Below are 20420 nucleotides of genomic sequence, written 5' to 3' on the forward strand. Positions count from 1 at the left end.
TGTTACAGACTTGGTGCTTGAACTTGGACACTCCTAGGCCTTAAAATTTTATTGTCTGTGGCAAACAAATGGACATATAAAAACATCTGAGAAAATCTAAATAAGTTAGCAGTAAATCAGAAGATTCTGGGTTAACAAACCTAGACAATATATTGCCATTTATGTTATTATTTAATTAGTATAGTAAGTAGGCATAAAATAAAAATAATGTTTAGGTATTAATTGGGTAAATCATGTATGCTAATAATATACTATATATTTTCATAGAGACCTTTCACTTTTTTTCTTTATTTGGCCTTTTTCACAATTGCCTCTGGTTTACAAATGGGCAAAATAAGGCTCTAAAAGGCTATGTCCTTTTATAAAAGTCATAGTTATTTTGAGAACAGAGAAATAACTCAAATTTATTGATCCTGTCTCTCTCTCTCTGTAAAAGTACCAGAGGTTAACTTGTATCTCAGAAGATGTAGCTGGAATCAAAATATCTCCTTGTCAAGTTAACTAACAGATGTGGAGCTCTGGCGGCTCCATTAAGTACAAATGACTCAGCTCTGTATGAGTAACTTTCATAGCATCAAATATGTTTACACTCAGTCGCTTTGGTTCTGTCTAACTCTATGTGACCCAGTGGACTGTAGCCCAACAGGCTCCTCTGCCCTTGGGATTCTACAGGCAAGAATACTGACTGGAGTGGGTAGCCATACCCTCCTCCAGGGGATCTTCCTGACCCAAGGATCAAATCCACATCTCCTGTCTTACAGTGGACTCTCTACCACTGAGCCACCAGAGAAGCCCCACGCATGCTATATATATAATACATGATATATCTCCAGGGGATCCAACCTGTGCTTCTTGCATCTCCTGCATTGGCAGGCAGATTCTTGACCACTAGCACCACCTGGGAAGCCTCATATCTAATACATGATGTGTGCTACATAGTAAAGGTCCTGAGTGTATTCATAACTACTGTTAAGCAGTATTAAAAATAAAGACAAGACATATTATAGTGGCCAAAGAGAAACAATTCCAAGTCCTCAGGTGGTTGTCAGTAGAAATATCGGCAGATACTTAGGGCAACAAGAGCTCGAAGAAACTAGTTTTGAGTTTTAATCCTGTTCTCAGAATAAATTTCAGTATCATTTTGAGTCTATTACTTGAATTTTCAAAATTTCTTTATTTTATACTCTGGTTTAAAAAAGACATGTTTGTTAACTTTTCCACTAATGAATATGTTACTTTGATTTGCTCTTACTTATGCAATAAACTTTCAAAAAGTTGTCCTTCAGACTTTTCAGTAATGCATAGAATTCACACTAAATTGTGCTTCAAATTAAACTAGATTAAAATGAGTGCAGCAAATACCCAATGTGGTCAGATTTCTAATGAAATACTTACACTAAACAAATATATTTGTATTACTTAATTCAGCATGATTCAGGACTCATAAAATACACTATCATTAGCAATTCAGCACAAAAAAGATACACAGTTATATCTCAATAACCTCAGGTTAATCTTCTTAATTAAAACATTATCTTGTTTAATGACAATTTGGTTGCCAGTAAAATAAGGTTAATTATTATTGAGGTTTGTGTTTCAGAATCATAGAGGAAGGATTCTGTGGATTTTCAGTCTTTGTAGCAAATTAACTATAAAAGCCCAATAGATGAACTCCTTTAATTTGCAAACCATTGAAGCAATTCAAATATTAAAAGATATAAGTGAATTTGCAATGTGCACTTAATTTCAAAACTCCATGGAAAGAAATCAAATTGAGATTATAGAATTCTAAACAGCTGAATTTTAGAAACAGCTTAATGTTTGATTTTGGCCACATGGAAGCTAACTGGAATACCAGTTATCCTTACAGTCTTATAGATCAGAAAAAAAAAAAAAAACCTGCCTTAATATATGGTAATAACCATGTATATTTTCAACAAAGTATGTCATAAAATTATGCATCATTGATAAGAGTTCACAAAAGCTGATTAGATTTAATGTAATATGTCATTTTCTTTAATCAGTTTACTGAAAGATTAAAAAATATAAACACAGTAAATAAAAAAACTAGAAAAATCAATGTCTATCCATTATATTTAATTCATGAGTTAATTATTTAAGTAAATGTATACTATTTTGGGCACCTTTGTAAATCATCATTTTTGTTAGTCCATAAACAAAAGTATGAGATGGTTGTTTTCCACAGAAACAAAATCTATTTTCACTCAAAACTTCTGTGACATATTCTCAGAGTAACATTGTCTCATTTTTTATAATCAAATAAAATAATACTTTAGAATCTTTCTTGTCCTATCCAAGGTCCATATCCAGTAAATAACAGTCAAAATTTGAACCCAGACTTCTCTGATTTGTAAACTGAACCATTTCTCAAAATGTAGCCCTTTTGCTAGCAGTATCAGCCACATCTGGGAAATTATTTGAAGTGCAAATTCTCATATCCCATCCAGACAGAAATGCTGCAGGTGGAGCTCAGCAATCATAGGTTTAATAATCTTTCAGGACCTCTGGATGATTTTCATGAAAGTTCACCTTTAATAACTGCTGAGCAGTAATATGCATCTATATGTAGATATATGCACATATTAATATATCAGTATTTTGTTAACATTTGCATACTAATTAAAATTATCCAGGAATCTTGTTAAAGCCTAGGTTCTTTGATCCACACCCCAAGATTCTGATTCTGAGTATGAATATAGGTCCAGTTGGGGCCATGAATTTGTGTTTATAAAATTCTCATTTATTCTGCTGGCTAATGAACAGCATTTTGAATGACATTGCAAAATACTGTGTCCCCACCCTAAATTTTAGCATATTTGATCAAGCTAAAGAAATGATTACACTCAAAAAATACAGAGAAAGACCAATACTTCCAAGGTGGAACATGGCAGTTTAATTAAAACAAAAGTGATGTGAAAAACAGTTACTAAGAGAGGAAGAAGGGTATATTGCTCAAGACAGAGGAACCTAGGCACTGGAGAGTTTTAGAATAAAAAGCTTTACAAAATTTGACACCAGAGGCTTCTCTGTGAGGCAAGTTCATTGCTTATTTTCCAGGAAGCCCTTTATCATATGAACCATTTTCATAATCTCTGTTTATGGTCACCACATTTCTAAAATGAAAGCTTTTCCAGACTCCTTTCTTTGGATCAAACTCCTGACTTCTGTATGATACACTTCCACAGATGTACTAGTCAGTTTTTTTAAATGAAGACTTTCTTTTTTTTCAGAGCAGTTTAAGATTCACAACAAACTTAAGGAGAAGGAAGATATTTGTACCATATATAACCCCTTTTGCCACTCAACATCCCCCCTAGAGTTGGGTTTGATAACAGCTGATGAAGCTCCATTGACACATTGTAATCACCCAAAGTCCAGAGTTTGCATTATGGTTCAACCTTGGTTCATGTATTCTATGAATTTGGACAGATGTGTAATGAAAGATACAGAGTATTTTGCTCTGCTCTACAAATCCTCTGTTTCTTCATCTATTCATCCCCCCTCCCTCCCCTCCATGCTCCTGCTTTTGAATAAGTTAACAAGATATTCTTGAGGAGCTATTACTGATTGTTGGAGGAACACATCATATTGCTTCTGGTCCTAATTTAACTCTGGATTTTGGATTTTTTTCACATTCCTTGAATGTGAATCTTCATTATCTTTAAATCAGTGCTATTATTCTCCTTTGATTTTTACCAGGTCTTTTAATTCAGCTCACTTTTAATTTCCTTGTCCTTTGTATATCTCACTGGTCTTCTCTTCACAAAGCAGCTAGACCACAATGATGATGATGTATTTTTTAGAAACACATTGGGCTACAAGTAGTCAGTTGATTCTATTATTTATTCACACAAACATTCTTTCACCCATTCATCCAGCATACTTGCGATATGTTGATTTAAGTTCCCAGGTCTGCTCCCTAAAAGTTCACAGTATATTTTAAAAATTTAGATGATAATTGCCTAGGAATGAACTGAAGCAAAACTAGAGCAGTTAAGAACATCCTGGGGTTAAATACTGGCTCCCTTAGTTATTGGATGCTTCACCTTGAACAATTTGCTTAGCTTTTCCATCTGGGAAATGGTTTTAAATAGGCCTTAGGACTGTAGTAGGAACATACAATAAGATAATTCACGAGGTGCTTTAACACATATGAGGAGCCAGAAACATACTAACTGCTATACAGCCTAGTCACTATTTCATGTATTTTGATTTAATAGACTCAAATTACAGTTTCTTACCACTATCTTTCTAGTCTTCAAGCTAGGTGCATAGTGAAGGCAATCTGCTCCATACTACATCCTAAGGGAATTTATACCTCATTTTAGTATTCATTATAATTTAAAAGAATACCTGTGATGACTAATGCATGGAGCAGATTAGGTATTGTGGAATTTTCAGCACCAGGATTTGGTGTGTTTTCTTTTTCTTTCTTCTTCCTCTTCTTACTTTTAAATCAACCAAGCTCTCTTCCCTTTGCATTTCATATCCTATAGTGTGAGTTGTTTTGTAAAGCCAGCCATTCTAGGGGAAGAACACAGTAGTACTGCCTAATGAATAAAGCCATCATGATTTTCTATCACCTTTAATTGTCTGACTAAAATGCTTGAGAAGCAGCAATCTACAAAAACAATTGAAAGCAATCAAGTTGTTGAATTTAAAATCATTTCTACTTCAGAGAAATTAAACGTTTTCCCTATTCTAACACAAAATTGCAAAAGAATCAAAATGCATTTTCTTTCTTTCTCAATATATTCTAATACTTAATATATTTGCATTGCAACTTTCATTTTCTCAAAGGCAGGTCAAGTGAACCCAACAATCAAATTATATGTTGTAAACCTATATGGACCAACTCATACTTTGGAACTCATGCCACCAGATAGCTTTAAATCAAGGTATGTAATTTCAATTTCACTTTTACCAGAAAATAGATCTATTAACTCCAATGATCATTTTGTTGCCATTTGGAGAGAGATGTGATCAGCTCAACAAATTCACTTGAAAATAAAACTGAGGTTGCCTCCATTAGTGTAAGAATGAACTCATTCTGGATCTCTTCTTGTCCCCAGGAAGAATTTAGAGTTTTAAGGTGATTACCAGCACCACAAAATGGCTAAATATACTGATAGCCAGAATTAGATCTTTAGCAAGAGACATGTGTGAGAGAGATGGGGGCAAAGGATAATTTTCTATTGAATTTTCTTCCTGAAAATAACTGCTCCATATTTTTAAATGGCTCTCTTTAAAAGAGTACCATCTTCCTAAAATGTGTATGATATTCCAACTTTTTCCCTGTTAACTTGCCAGTGATTTCCTAGCTTTGTTCTCTAGGCAGAAAAATTCAATGAGATTTTGCTTTAAATATCCTACATAAAAATCCTATTTATTTAAGCTCTAGTATGGAGAAGGCAATGGCAACCCACTCCAGTACTCTTGCCTGGAAAATCCCATGGATGGAGGAGCCTGGTGGGCTGCAGTCCATGGGGTCGTTAAGAGTCGGACATGACTGAACAACTTCATTTTCACTTTTCACTTTCATGCATTGGAGAAGGGAATGGCAACCCACTCCAGTGTCCTTGCCTGGAGAATCCCAGGGAGAGGGGAGCCTGGTGGGCTGCTGTCTATGGGATCATACAGAGTTGGACACGATGGAAGACTTAGCAGCAGCAGCAGCAGGGACAAAAGAAATATATCATATGGATCAAAAGCATCATTTTAATATTAGTAAAATCTCCAATAACTGAACAGCTAATAAAATAATCATGTGGATTGTGAAATCCACAGTGATCTCAAACTTGTAAATTGACTTTTCAAATTTTTTAACCTGGTGAAAATTTACAACATTTCTGGAGATTTTACACTATGAGTGAGTGAATTTGCTCAGTCATGTCCGACTGTGACCCCATGGACTGTAGCCTACCAGGCTCCTCCATCCATGGGATTTTCCAGGCAAGAGTACTGGAGTGGGTTGCCATTTTATTCTCCAGGGGATCTTCCTGGCCATATATTTTACACTATATTGAATGATATAACTAAGCTTATAGTTTGTTTTTTTTAATATCAAAATAGTTACAGGGTGACTGATTGAAGTTGAAATACCACTTAGTGTTCCATTGACATATTTTGGAAATTTTCATCATATTTAGGATTTTCACAGATAGTACAGCCTCCAGTTTGTGGACATTTTTCCTCCTTGAAGAGTTGTTAAAAATATATGTTATGCTTACACTGGAAAGGCCTCCATTAACTATCTAATATCGACTTTTCCTATTATTGATGGAAAAGATGAAGTCCAAAGAAAAAGTATGCTTGACATAGAATCCTAAGATTAGTTGGCAGGAGAGATAGAAAGTAAAATAAAACATCTTTCAAGTTATAGAGTATTTTATCTAGATTGTGATAAAAGACTTTTATCACAAAATTGACATATAGAATACAGTATAGGTTGACCAAATCAGATGAAACTTCCACTTCTGAACTTGGTTTACCAGCAGTGAAAGTTTTACACACAAATGAAGCAATTATGAAAATTATTAATATTTTTTTGTTATCTGTCCTTTCTCTGATTTGTTTGGCACTCTGAACTAACAGAAAGGGCACTAGACTGGAGTGTTTGAGTTATATCTCTGTTGCCACTTTATTATATGACCTTGGATAAGTCACTTTATCTCTCTCTGGGCCTGAATGCCCTCATCTTAAAATAATAATTTCTAATTTTCATTAATTTTAAAAATCTTTAAAATGGAAGCCAATTTTATAATGTCCAGATTTCTTTCTTAATGCTATTACTTGAGCATCTCTAATGAATTCACCAGATAGGACATAGTAGTGTCAGCAAATACAAAAATTTCTAAAGGTGGAATCAATTGTCATTATTAGAGTATTAGTTAAGCACATATCTCTTTAATATTTGAGGTAAAATATGATCAAGTTAGGTACCCATTGCAAAAAGATATTGCATATCTTTAAATGTAGGAAATCTAATATATAGAAATATAGAATGATATACTAGATCTCTCTAAGAATGAAAAAGCATCCTGTGAAGAAAAAGTTCTTATGTGTAATTCAGATATGTTGTTCTGGCAATGAATTTGATCTACATTTGGAACAGTCAGGTAATACCTTATGTATACAATGTATGTAGCATGTTAGCATGTTTTGTTTTTCTTCCATAATTATGTAACTTGGAGAAGGAAATGGCAACCTACTCCAGTATTCTTGCCTGGCAAATCCTATAGACAGAGGACCCTAGCAGGCTACAGACCATGGGGTCTCAAAGAGTTGGACACAACTTAATGACTAAACAACAACACAACAATTATATAGCTGCGATTTGTTACATGTGAAATGCACCAAAGTGTGATTTACTCTTTTTGTTGGAAAACTCAAGATCAAAGTTTACTTCAAAATGGTGTTTTCAAATGTTCCCCGTGCTTCAGTTTTCATGTTTCCTTACGCATTTCCTTATTCATTTATTCCTGATGAACACTTTAGTCCAATTTCCTATCACCTATATTTAGCCTCTCTAAGCACAGGTGTTAGTTTAATGGGTCTAAAAACACACAAGCATGAACAACATAGAAATATATCTACGGTGCAAATCAAAGAATGCTACATTTATCTGCACATCAAAGGGAAATTAATCTCATACTTTCTCTTGATTTTGTTTTAGGATTTTCAGTATCTATAATAGTTAATACTCAGTACTTTAACCATATGGAAATTTGCTAGAAAACTATTGTGCCCTCCCTGATTATATACACATTTGAGATCTAAGAGTTATCATTTTTCATAATGTATTGGTCAGGGTTCTGAAAATTAAAAAGATGACACACTCAAGAGGGGCAATTGAAATGTATTAATTAAGGGACCTTTAGCAAAGATATGGGAAGGATTAAAAGGAAACTCACAAGGGATGGGAATGCAACAAAAGAGTCTGCAATAGCAGAAAGCTTTTACTACCCCAGGACTGAAGGAACCATGGGCAGGCTTCCTTAAAAAGCCTGAAAAGGCCTGTAGCAAAAGAACAGGATGGACCAGCAGGTAGAACAATTCAGTCACCACGAAACCAGACCCTAAAGAGGGGAGAGTGTCCAAAGAATAAAACTGAATCCTCTCCTCTAAAGCTTTGAGTTCCTCCAGAGGTCTCTCTTGGGCTAGGGGACCTGTTGGTTGAGTTCAGGCTCTGGAAACGGTGGGAGCAAGGGACAAATTCCAGACTAGATCTGGCAAATGGAGCATATTCAATGCAAATGATTTAAGGATAATGTTGACCTTAAGAAATTTATCTTGGTTATACTTTAGGGGGGGATTGGAAATGTCCACCAGGATACACAATAATTTTTCTGAAGCCATGTTCTGTCTGTTTCTGGTTCTGTTTCTGTCCCTATCTCTTTTTTTCTGTCTTTGTGTATGTATGGTGTGTGTGTGTGTGTTTCAGTCTTTCTCTTTCTCTCTCTCCACACACACAAACACATACAGACACACACACAAGCCTATACATACATGATGATTTATCTTAGCATTATTTGTGCTTTTCCTGAAAACTTGCCATATTTTTCTCAAATGCATTATAGATTATATAACTGTTTCAACTGCATTAGTGTCTTTTGGACATGGAGTTTACCCTAGGTGATACTTTGTGCTGTGTGCTGAGTTGCTTAGGTCATGTCCAACTCTTTGCAACCCCATGGACTGTAGCCTGCCAGACTCCTCTGTTCCTGGGGATTCTCCAGGAAAGAATACTGGAGTGGGTTGCCTCCAGGGGATCTTCCCAACCCAGGGATCGTACCCAGGTCTCCCGCATTGCAAGTGCATTCTTTACCATCTGAGTCACCAGGGAAGCCCTTTGTGGTACTTTGCTGCTGATGATGATGCCAAGTCACTTCAGTCATGTCCGACTCTGTGCGACCCCATAGACGGCAATCCACCAGGCTCCCCCGTCCCTGGGATTCTCCAGGCAAGAACACTGGAGTGGGTTGCCATTTCCTTCTCCAATGCATGAAAGTGAAAAGTGAAAGTGAAGTCGCTTAGTTGTGTCTGATTCTTAACAACCCCATGGACTGCAGCCTACCAGGCAAGAGTACTGGAGGAGGGTGCCATTGCCTTCTCCTTTGTGGTACTTTAGGTATCCTTTATATACTTATTTTCCTTTATCTGTCTTCCCAATCTTATTTGCCATGGTATTCTTAAATCATTCAAAACTAACAAAAACTCTTTATTTTTGTAACTGTTAGATATATGAGTGTGTACTTAGTCGCTCAGTTTTGTCCAACTCTTTGTGACCCCATGGACTGTAGCTTGCCAGGCTCCTTTGTCTATGGGTTTTCTCCAGGCAAGAATACTGGAGTGGGTTTGCCATGCCCAGCTCCAGGGGATCTTCCCAACTCAGGGATTGAACCCAGGTCTTCTGCACTGCAGGTGGATTCTTTACCATCTGAGCCCCAGGGAAGTCCCATGAGATATATAAATATACAAATTAGTTTATTGGTACCAACATTAGTAGCAATACTTCAATATTTATTAAGTGCAGTATTTCCATAGATATTGGAGAATTTAGGTATGAACTTAAAAATATATAACTAACTTTTAGAGGAAATATTTTTATAACAATGAATCATGTAGATTTTTCTACAGGGTAGTGAATTGTTACACTGTTTTGAAGAAGTGATCATCTCCTGTGTTAATTCATCTCTAGGCTGAAGAATAAAAATAATGGTTTATCTTTAGATTCTCCTTACTCTCCATCTTTGACATTATTTTGTTTACCTGAAATCTTTCTTTTTTCATCCACCCTTTGTGACCCATTGTTTTCAGACTGTTTCATTCATGTGATGCTGTCAAACTGCCACTGTCACTCTGGGCTTAAAACTGCCATGCTTTTTCTTCCTATTTAATTGAAGTATGTCTAGTCTGCATCTCTTATTTTTCCAATGAATGTCTATGCCTTCCAAAAATATAATTAATAAATGTATGTTTGTTAGGGAAATGACCCTTCTTATAAGTAATGCATATTTACTATTAATAACAGAGGTCTACAGAGGACCTAGCTGCGAGTTAGTCATGAATGTCATCACAATACACTAATGGGCAGAGATCTTGGATTATCTGGAAGCATGTGAGCATATTTGCACAAAGACTGTTATGAACAAAGGGGAGTGATTGAACAGGAAGCCAGTGAAAACACAGGTGTGACTACTAACGCACCTGTCTGCTGATGATGCTGGCACCTCCATTTCACACACCCTTGTGAACAATTAGATCTCCTGTACCAGACCACCCAGCTAGTAGAAAGTCTTTCTTGACTTGAGTGCAATCCCTCTAACCTGCTTGTCTCTGTCTCTGTGGCTCAAGAGGACCAGAGAGATCCTTGAGGGCTTCCTGGGTAATCCAGAGCCATGGAGACTAGGAACAAGCAGGAAAGCCAGTTAGAAGGAAGGGACAGTTTTGCTGGCCACTGGTTGTGGGACACCAGATCTAATGTGTTCATGAGATGAAGTTCCAGGAGGACAGCCACATTTGCAACAGGCAGGCCAAATAGTGTGGCATTTTCAGGTAAGGCCATGTCCTTACTTCCTCATTAAGAGCAACCCTAAATATTTATATGCAAACTGAAAAAGTCTTTATGAATCATAAGGAGATGTGCACCTAGGATCTTGAAACAAAGAAAGAAAAAATATGGGATTGATTGTCCCTACGTTTTTAGGTGTCAAGTTCCACTTATCTTTCATTTTGGGTATTTCCAACACTTTATCATAGAGATTTCAATGGTTTGAAATTATCCCAATGAACTTTACAAGTTTTATTTTATGGAGAACTCTAATCCTTATGAATATATGTACTAAAATGTCTCACATAAGACTAAATTTTGCTTATGAACATAAGATACATTATGCACAAATGCACAAAATAATATTATTTGATCAAAGAGAAAATATAAGTGGTATGACTATAAATAATAATTTTTAACTTAATTTTACACCTAAGTTAGTTTCCTTTTAAAAATCATTTATTCACCAGATTTGTACCAGTTGAATTTTCTTTTTAATTGAATTTTAATTGTTTTTATAAGTAAAAATTTTCTTTTAAGCCAAGATTTCCTGTCATAGGTAACAAATGTAATGTATCAATATCTGGGAAGACATTGCAAATATGTTCTTAAAACATTTCACTTGAGGACTATTTTGAAAGGAAAAACACTTAAAATGAATATTTAAATTTTATTTGTTGTTCCTGCTGTTATCTATTTTAAAAATCATTCATGTTAGTTCTCATTTGGCACAAAGTATACTACCACTCACTTTAGTTAATTGAGACAAATTTCTGATCATTTGTAAAATTCTTCTATGTGGCATTATTTTTCAATAAATATGGGCACTTTGATTTTGCAATCTATGATCAGTTGTTTATAACAATCAAATTTGTTTTCCTTCAGTTTTGCACTTTTATGCCAATTAATGATAAATATATATTCTCTCAATTCAGCATTTTTTCCTGATTGATTATAGTATCCATTATCATTTTTCTCCATGCTAAAATGTCTAGGCATTTCTTAAAAGCTGATGCTTATAATTTTTCCTTTTTAGTATTCACACTGCCCATCATAATACATGTAAAATAAATCAGTTTAAATAAAGCACAGTGAAAATGAACAAGATATAGATATATATAGATATATTTATTAAGAATTACAAGTTCCATTGATTTGGCCAAAGATTAATCCTAAATCAGTTGCATATTTTATTCGAAGTTGCTTTGTTAACTTTATTTAGGGAACTTTATTCTATGACTTCACTGAGTTTCTAGGCAATTTTCATGTGGGACTCAGCTGGTTGTGAAAGCTACTGGATGTCTTGAAGAGCTTGTTGAAGAAGATATGGCAAGATTCACTGTATAACAAGTTATGCTTGTCCTTCCACTGATGTTTTCTCTTTGATGGGCTAACACATTTTCTAGAGATAGTACTAACTACTCAATAATGTTAGCAATGTGAGATTCAGGTAGCTGAATGTCTAACCCAGAAGTGTCTAAGGACAGAAGGTTTTTCTTTCATAAGTGTTTTTCTTCTAAGTCATATAAAAATCTGATGGATTAATTTTAACATAATATACATGGATGGCATTTTTCAAACCATTTCTAAAGCATCCCATATATTCTTAAACTGGGCAATTTTGTTAGATTTTTCTTATCATAAATTGAATTATGGATGAGTGCATTTGTTATGTGTGGATTGGGGGATTTTGTGACATATTATGTATATTTCCAAACATAGACCCTATAATGAAAAAATATAAACTGTAAGGGAAAAATATAACTTTTCCCAGTCCACAGCCAGTCTGAGGACATCATAATCATCATAATTAGCATCCTCAGTATACCAAAAATTCGGTAGCCCTTCTCATTACTCTCCATTTGATTCTTTGTATGCTTTAAACTTTTTCAAGTGAATAAGCTAGAAAAGCAATATTGTAAGAAGTATTATGAATAAGATTAAGAGTAGCCCTTGTCCCACAAGCAAAAAGACCAAAACAAACTATTCATGACTCTGTATCTCAAGTCTTCATGGATAAAGTGAGATGACGTGGAAGTCATACCTAAGAAATAATTATTAAATCAATAATAAGATTTGCCTTTTAATTTATTATTGAATATTTTTGAAAAAGTAAAATAGAATATAGCTTAGAAAATTTTTATTTACTTTGCACATATGTTAGTACTGTTAATAATCAACAAAAAATAAAAAAATTACTTATAGACATATAGCATTTTGATTATTTTTATTTTTCTAAAAATATTCCTTCTGTGAAATCATTCACTTTTAACATTAGTCTCAGATTTTCTATATATTTGTAAATGTGCACATGTTTACATATATATGTATACACATAATTTGTATTTGCATATGTCAATACTTGAAGAAGCACATGTATATGTGTATATACATATATATATAGAGAGAGAGAGATTCATGTAATATGACATCCTTATAGTGTTTTCTTTATTCTGCATATAAAATAACAAGTATAATTTTTGGAACTATGCAGGTTCTCTGGCTCTTAATGTAAATTCTAATTTTGTTTCCAAACTAGAGAATACTATATCACTATGGTTAAATGGGTAAGCAACACCAAGACGGTGGTCAGATGGTTAAACCGACCTCAGAACATCTCCATCCTCACAGTCTGTGAGACCACTACTGGTGCTTGTAGCAGAGTGAGTATAATTTGCTTTCCTTCATGCTTAACATAAAATCATTTGTGCTACCTCTCAAAGGAAAAGTAAACAGTCATTTGTGCAAAGACTTCACTATTTAACTCTGAAGGTAGTAGAATAGTCACTCTATTAGCAGTGTATACTTTAATTCATATGTCTTACATACTTTGAAGTAAGAAATACATATGATAAACCAAAGAGAATAAACTAGGCTTTAAAACAATGAATTCTTATATAATATGAAAGATAGTCCAAGCCTTGTTAGTTTCACTCTCAAGTATGAGCTTTCTCTCTACATTTTGACAGTGATTAACTTGAGAACATGGGATGTTTCTTTTCTGTCTTTTTTAAACATACTCTGAAAGATTCAGTGATTTTCTGTAGTCCAGATTAGTCTTCTAACAAAGTGTCTCTGTCTTTACATTAATTGAAAGTAGTAAAAAAAAAAAAAGATTCTTGAATATCTTTTGAAAATATATTGTATTTAAATTCTATAATCATATTTATAAAATATTCAGTAGATTCTATACATATAGTTTTTAAGATCCTTAATAAAGGAGATACTTGAATAAGTTTAAATTGTTCTGATACATATTGGGTACTTGGTAAAGAATTCTCAATTATTTAACAACAAAATTTTCAGACTTATGCTTCTGGACATGATGGAGTAAATGTTGCCAGCCTAGTATCTCTACAGAAATCAATTCTAAAACTTTACAAACTACATTAAACAACTATAGTCAGATGATGGACAATAAGACAATTGAGACATGAAAGGTGAAATAAACCTGTAGTTTCTTCCTGTTGACACATTTGAGGCCACATTGTAAGGTAATAGCATCCAAGAAAAGCACAACTGATCCATTAAGACAGGGAGAATTAGTTTGAGGCTATTGTGGTGGCTGAAATTTGCAGGATAAGTGCCACAGGATGGGAGCTATATAGAAAAGAACTTCAGCAAACTATGTAAAGGATCTCTTAAGTCTTTATCTCAGTACTTAGCTGTGTAAGTACAGGGCCTATCTCAAAAAGAGAAGCAAATAGAAAATATGAAGGTTGCAGAATGCTTGGAGACTTTGGACCAATGAACAGCAAAAATAGAGATCTTTCAGTAAAAGCCCTGAGTTCAACTCAGAGCCCAGAAAGAAAAAGTATTAGGAATAAAACTGCTGTAAACTCCTTCTAATAAACCTTCAAATTAAACCTTGAAGGAATCGAGTTCATTTGCTTGTGAACTAGCTGCCTGACAGAACAAAGTCTACTCTTCAAAAAAAAATAAAAATGAATTCTCAAAACTTAGCATTCACAATATCAATCATACAATTAAAATATACTATATACCTAGAAACATAGAAAATATAACTCACCCACCTCCCCCAAAATAAGTAGCAGACTTACAAAGGATATAGATTTTGGAATTAACAAACAGACTTAAAAAAAAAAAAAAGCTTTTACTTGTTTTTTTATTTAACAAGTTAAAGAGTGGCTATAATTAGTAAACAGATGAAAAATCTCAGTAGCTAAATAAAAACTATGAAAATAGAACAATGGAATTTCAGGGACTGAAAACTACAGTGTCTGAAATGAAAAATTGTTTGGATGAACTTGTCAACATGTTAGAATCTGTTATAGTAGGGGAAATAGAAACAATTCAAACAAAATTCCTAAGGGAAAAAGGCTGGGAAAAAAATGAACAAAGCCTCAAATTTTGAGATATTGGGGTGGAAAATATGTAAGAAACACTGACTTAAATATCCCAAACCTGATGAAAAACCATTAATCCATATATCCAAGAAGTTAGCAAATCTCAAAATAAAGATAAAATATGTCACAACATACTACATAAATTATTTCGAACAAAAGATTGAGACAAAAAAATAAGTATCCTGAGAGAAAAAGCATGTTACATATTGTGAAATATAATGATGAGTAATACTGCTTCTGTATTGGAAAGCAATGGAAAGACACTGTTAAAGGACCGAAGGAAAAAATGTATCAAACTAAAAGTCTATATTCTATGCAAATACCCTGCAAAAATGAAGACAAAAGATGATAGATTCAGATAAACAGGAACTGAGATAATTCATCAAAAGTAGATCTGCAGGAAAGAGATTTATTTAGGCTAAAACACCTGATATCAGATGAAAACTCAGATCAAAATTAGGGAAGTAAAGGTGCCAAATATGATAAATGTGGGAGTAAAATAAAATGCACTCTAGTTTTGAGCTTTTCAAAAAGGTATTAGAGAAATAAAAGTTTTAATATTAATAGAGTAATTTAATAATGATACAGTGTCAGTTGATTAGGAAGCTATAACAATTCTAAGTACCTATATATCTAATAATAAAGATTCTAAATACATAAGCAAAATTTATAATCAAGAGCTGACAAAGCTAAAGAAGAAATAGAAAGAAATATACTTAGGGACTTAAATATGATTTTCATTGTATTGGAAGAAATATGTAATCAAAAAGTCCATAAATATAATAAAGGATTCAGACAATACTAACAACTTAAGTGGATATTTAGGAAAATTTCATTCAATGACTATATAATCAATAGTCCTCTTGAGTATAAAGGAAATATTCACAAGTCTTAAAATGCAGAAGCTGAAATCAAGCAGAGTATATTGTTTGACTACAAGAGAATTAAATTAGAAATGGGTAACGAGTGTTAACTGGAGAAGAGTGTGGCAACCCACTCCACTATTCTTGGCTGAAGAATCCCACGGATAATGGAGCCTGGAGGGCTACAGTCCACATGATCAAACAGAGTCAGACATGACCGAAGCAACCTAGCATGCCTGCAAATAAAGAATATTTGGAAAATATTTGAAAATTTTAAAAATGTTCCTAATAACTCATAAGTTAAAGGAAAATCACAAAATATTTTAGAATTCAAGCGCAATGAAAACATAACTTGTCAAACTATTATTATGTGGATGAATAAAATGATATATATTAAAACAGAGTTTATATCTTTAAATGCTTACATTAGAAAAGGAAGAAGGTATTCAATCAATGATAAAGCTCTTATGAAGCTAGAGAAAGAAGTATAAATTTAGTTCAAAGCAATAAGAAAGAATGAAATATAAAAATAAAATCACAAATAACTATAAAACAATCTATAGAGAAAATCAGTGAAAGCAAAAATTATTTTTAAAACATGAAAACCTGATGAATACTTATGTGTACTGATGAAAAAAGAAACACCCCACAAAGTGCCAGTTTCAAGGTGAAAGAGTCCCAATGGATATATTGAGGGCATTTTTCACAGAATTAGAACTAATTAACTTTGAAATTTGTGTGAAAAGACAGAAGGCCTCAAGACAGCCAAAATAATCTTGAGAAAGAAGAACAGAGCTGGAAGTATCACACGTCCTTGACTTCAGATGATACAGCAAAGCTACAGCAATCAAACCAGAATGGTATTGGCACACACAAGACATGATCAGTGGAATAGAATAGTTAGGCTGGAAAGAAACCCACACACTTAAGGTCAATTAATCCACAGCAAAAGAAGCAAGAATATACAGTGGAGAAAAGACAATCTCTTCAAAAAGTGGTGCTGGGGAAAGCAGTATATAAAAGAGTGAGATTAGAACATTTCCTCACTTAGTATACAAAAATAAACTCAAAATGGATTAAAGACCTAAATATAAGGCCTGAAACTCTAAAACTCCTAAAAAAAAACATAGGCAGAATACTCTTCGACATAAATGGCACCAATATTTTTAAAAAATGTCTCCTAAGGTGAAAGAAATAAAAACAAAATTTTAAAAGTGAGATTTAATTCAACCTAAAATCTTTTGCACAGCAAAAGAAACCACTGACAAAATAAAAAGATTATCTGGTCCATGGGATAAAGTATTTGCAAATGTCATGCCTCACAAGGGATTAATATATAAAATATACAAACAGCTCATAAAAGTCAATATATAAAATAAAGCCTGATTAAAAATTGGTCAGAAGGCCCCAATAGACAATTTCCAAAAGAAAACCTCCAGAAGGCCAACAGACACATGAAAATATGTTCAACATTGCTAATCATCAGAGTATGCCAATCAAAACCACAATGAGCTATCACCTCACACCTATCAGAATAGCTATTTAAAAAAAAAAAAAGGTTTAGGAGGATGTGGTGAAAAGCAAACACTTGTACACTGTTGGTAAGAATGTAAATTGATGTAGTCACTTGGAAAACAGTATGAGGTTCCTCAGAAAACTAAAAACAAAACTATGATATGACCCAGAAATATACTCTTGGGTGTATATATATCTATATGTAAAATCAAAACCCAAAATGCTAATTTGAATATATACATGCATTCCATTCTTCATAATAGCATTATTTACAATAGACAAGATAGGAAAGAAATCTAAGTTGCTTGATCAGAGTATATACACACAATGGAATTCTGCTCAGTCTTAAAAAAAAAAAAAAAAAGGAATGATACCATTTGCAATAATGTGGATGGACCAGGAGGGTATTATACTTGGGAAAATAAATCCAACAGAGAAAGAAAATTGCTGTGTATTATGTCTTATCCGGGGATCCTAAAACATAAAACGAATGAATATAACAAAACAGAAACAGACTCACAGATACAGAGAATAAACTAGTGGTTACCAGTGGAGACAGAGAACTGAGAGAGGCAAACTAACACTGTGTGTACTTGAAAACTAATTTTGTAAATCAACTGTCAATAAAAAAAGAAAGTAGATATCATATAGTGCATATATCATATTATATTTTGATATAATAAATGAGTTGTATGCCATACATTCTTGAAAGTATCATATGAAAAATATCATTCAAAAGGTAAAAATGACACAAAATGACATATATGAAGAGGAAAAACATTGAAACATTTCCATATCAATTAGAGAAATTGAATTCCATAATCAGAAATCTTCCCACAACAAAAACTCCAGAAAACAGTGGCTTCTGTAATGGATTTCTTTAATGATTTAAGAAATAAAAGTCACATGTGTCATCAAGATGGCAACATAGATCATTCCAGACTTTAGTTTCTCTCAGAAGACCAAAAGCAATATCCATATATAGGACACTGTTATGAAAATCCTAGGACATGGAGATGAGACTGAAGCACCCCCTGGGCCACAGAGACTGAAAAGAACCCATTAAAAAGATAAGAGTGGCTACACTCTGACCGTATAACTGCCCCCTCCACTCAGCCCACTATTGTGTGCCACACTGAGAGATGTTTCTAGGCCTACAGTTTCTCCAGTGGAAAAAAGAGAGTTCAAGGTGGACATCTAGCTCCTCCAGAATTGTGATTTCTTCATGGAAGGCTCACTTGGGTCTTGCCTCAGGAGGATCAGGAAGAGGAATTTGGAGGATTATACCACTGGAGATTGTGATAGAAAAGGGTAGGGTGGAACTTATAGCCATCAGCTCTCAGATCTTGGCAGACATTTCATTTTCCCAGTGGTGCTCAAGTAGAAATTCAAAGCAGCATCTTTGCCATCTGTACAGCGAAGACAGTGATCCTATCCAGCCAGGGAACTAGGTTTGCAGTGTTATCCAATTCAGGATCCCAAATGGCAAGCACAGTCAACACTGGAGCCTGTTCTGTAGCCCTGCAGAAAGAAGCTATTTCATAGCTTTGTCTACTACTGAGTGCAGCTCAGGACTGTCTGATCAGGAAGCCTATATAGCCCAGTGGCACCTGAGTGAGCAGTAAACACAGCCAGTGGTTTGCCCTTCTGCAGATCCAAAACCAATGCTTGTCTTGCCAGGGAGCTTGGTGCACAGTTTAGCATGATTCAGTCTTTAAACAGTAGCCTTGCCAATCTTGGGTCCTGGTCTGTGGACTCACCCAGGTAGAGAAGCTAATTCATACCTTCACTCAATGCTAAATACAACCGCTAGCCCCACCCAACCGGTAAACCTAACCAGAGCACCCAGGATGCTGCATAACCCATCCTATATCCTCACTTACAGTGGTATTTGAACAGTACATCCCGCCAGTTCTATTCCCACCTACAGAACAAAATCACTGTCCCTGTCTTCTCAGGAAACTCATTGTTCAGATTTGCCTGATTTGGAGTCCCTTACAATGTGCTCTGCAGGCATTGGAGCCCATTCTCCAACCCTCCCTGGATAAGGAAGCTAATTTATAGCCCTGTCTACTATACTTCCCAATCCTGCTCATTAGGAAGTCTGATGGGAGCAATAGTAGAGCTCATCCTACAGTGAAGCTTATACAGAAAATCAAGCAAGTCCTATCTAATAACACATATACCTCAGAGTTTCAGAAGTGGTTTTGTCCCCAAATAGACCCCAATAGCAAGCTCCATCTTCCTGGACAAGATGATAACAGCTGACCTTTCTAGAATGCCATCCTATCTCAACAATGGATGTATCATTGAGGGAATAAAGGTAATAGTTGATTTTAACAGTGCTATAGAGCAAGTGGAGTTAATAGACACATATAGAACACTCCCATGCAACAGCATCAGAATACACATTCTTCTCAGGCATACATGGAACTTTTTATAGGATAGATTATATGTTATGCCACAACAAGTCTCAGCAAATTAAAGATTAAGATCATCCTTTTTTTTCTTACCACAGTGATATGAAGCTAGAAATCAATGCAGGAGGAAAATTGGAGAAAACATAAATACATGAAAAGTAAACAACACAGTCTTGAACAACCAGTGAACCAAATAAAAAATAAGGGGGGAAATAGAAAGGTATCTTGACTCAAACAGTAATGGAAACACATATACCAAAACTTATGGGAATTATTTAAAGGCGGTCTAGGAAGAAAGTATATAGCTATTAACACACACATGAAGGAAACAGAAAGCTGTCCAAAAAATAGCATAACTTTTTATTTCAAATAACTAGAAAGAGAATAAATTTAGCCCCAAATTAGCAGCAGGAAGGAAAAATAAATATTATAGCACAAATAAATGAAATGGAGAGTTGGAAAACAGTACAGTCAATTAATAAAACTAAGACCTAGTTCTTTGAAAATATAAACAATTTTGGCAAACCTTTAGCCAGATTGGCCAAAAAAAAAAGAGGTGACTAATATATATATATATATATATATATATATATAAATGAAAGAGAGAACATGACAATTGACTTAGATATTGCAGAAATATAAAAGTTCATAGAAGACAGCTATGAAAAATTACATGCCAATT

At 34.3% G+C, this 20420-nt stretch overlaps 1 protein-coding gene across 3 annotated transcripts in view; it reads left to right on the forward strand.

The window, feature by feature from the left end:
* DPP10 (dipeptidyl peptidase like 10) overlaps nt 1-20420 on the forward strand; it is a 770042-nt gene that overhangs the window by 651139 nt on the left and 98483 nt on the right. For all 3 annotated transcript variants that reach the window (XM_042243952.2, XM_042243953.2, XM_060411166.1), the window contains 2 exons: nt 4822-4919; nt 13113-13236. In XM_042243952.2, coding sequence (XP_042099886.1) covers nt 4822-4919; nt 13113-13236 — 222 coding nt within the window. The remainder of the gene's footprint in view (nt 1-4821; nt 4920-13112; nt 13237-20420) is intronic.

Source organism: Ovis aries, chromosome 2 (assembly GCF_016772045.2).
Source record: "Ovis aries strain OAR_USU_Benz2616 breed Rambouillet chromosome 2, ARS-UI_Ramb_v3.0, whole genome shotgun sequence".
NCBI lineage: Eukaryota > Metazoa > Chordata > Mammalia > Artiodactyla > Bovidae > Ovis > Ovis aries.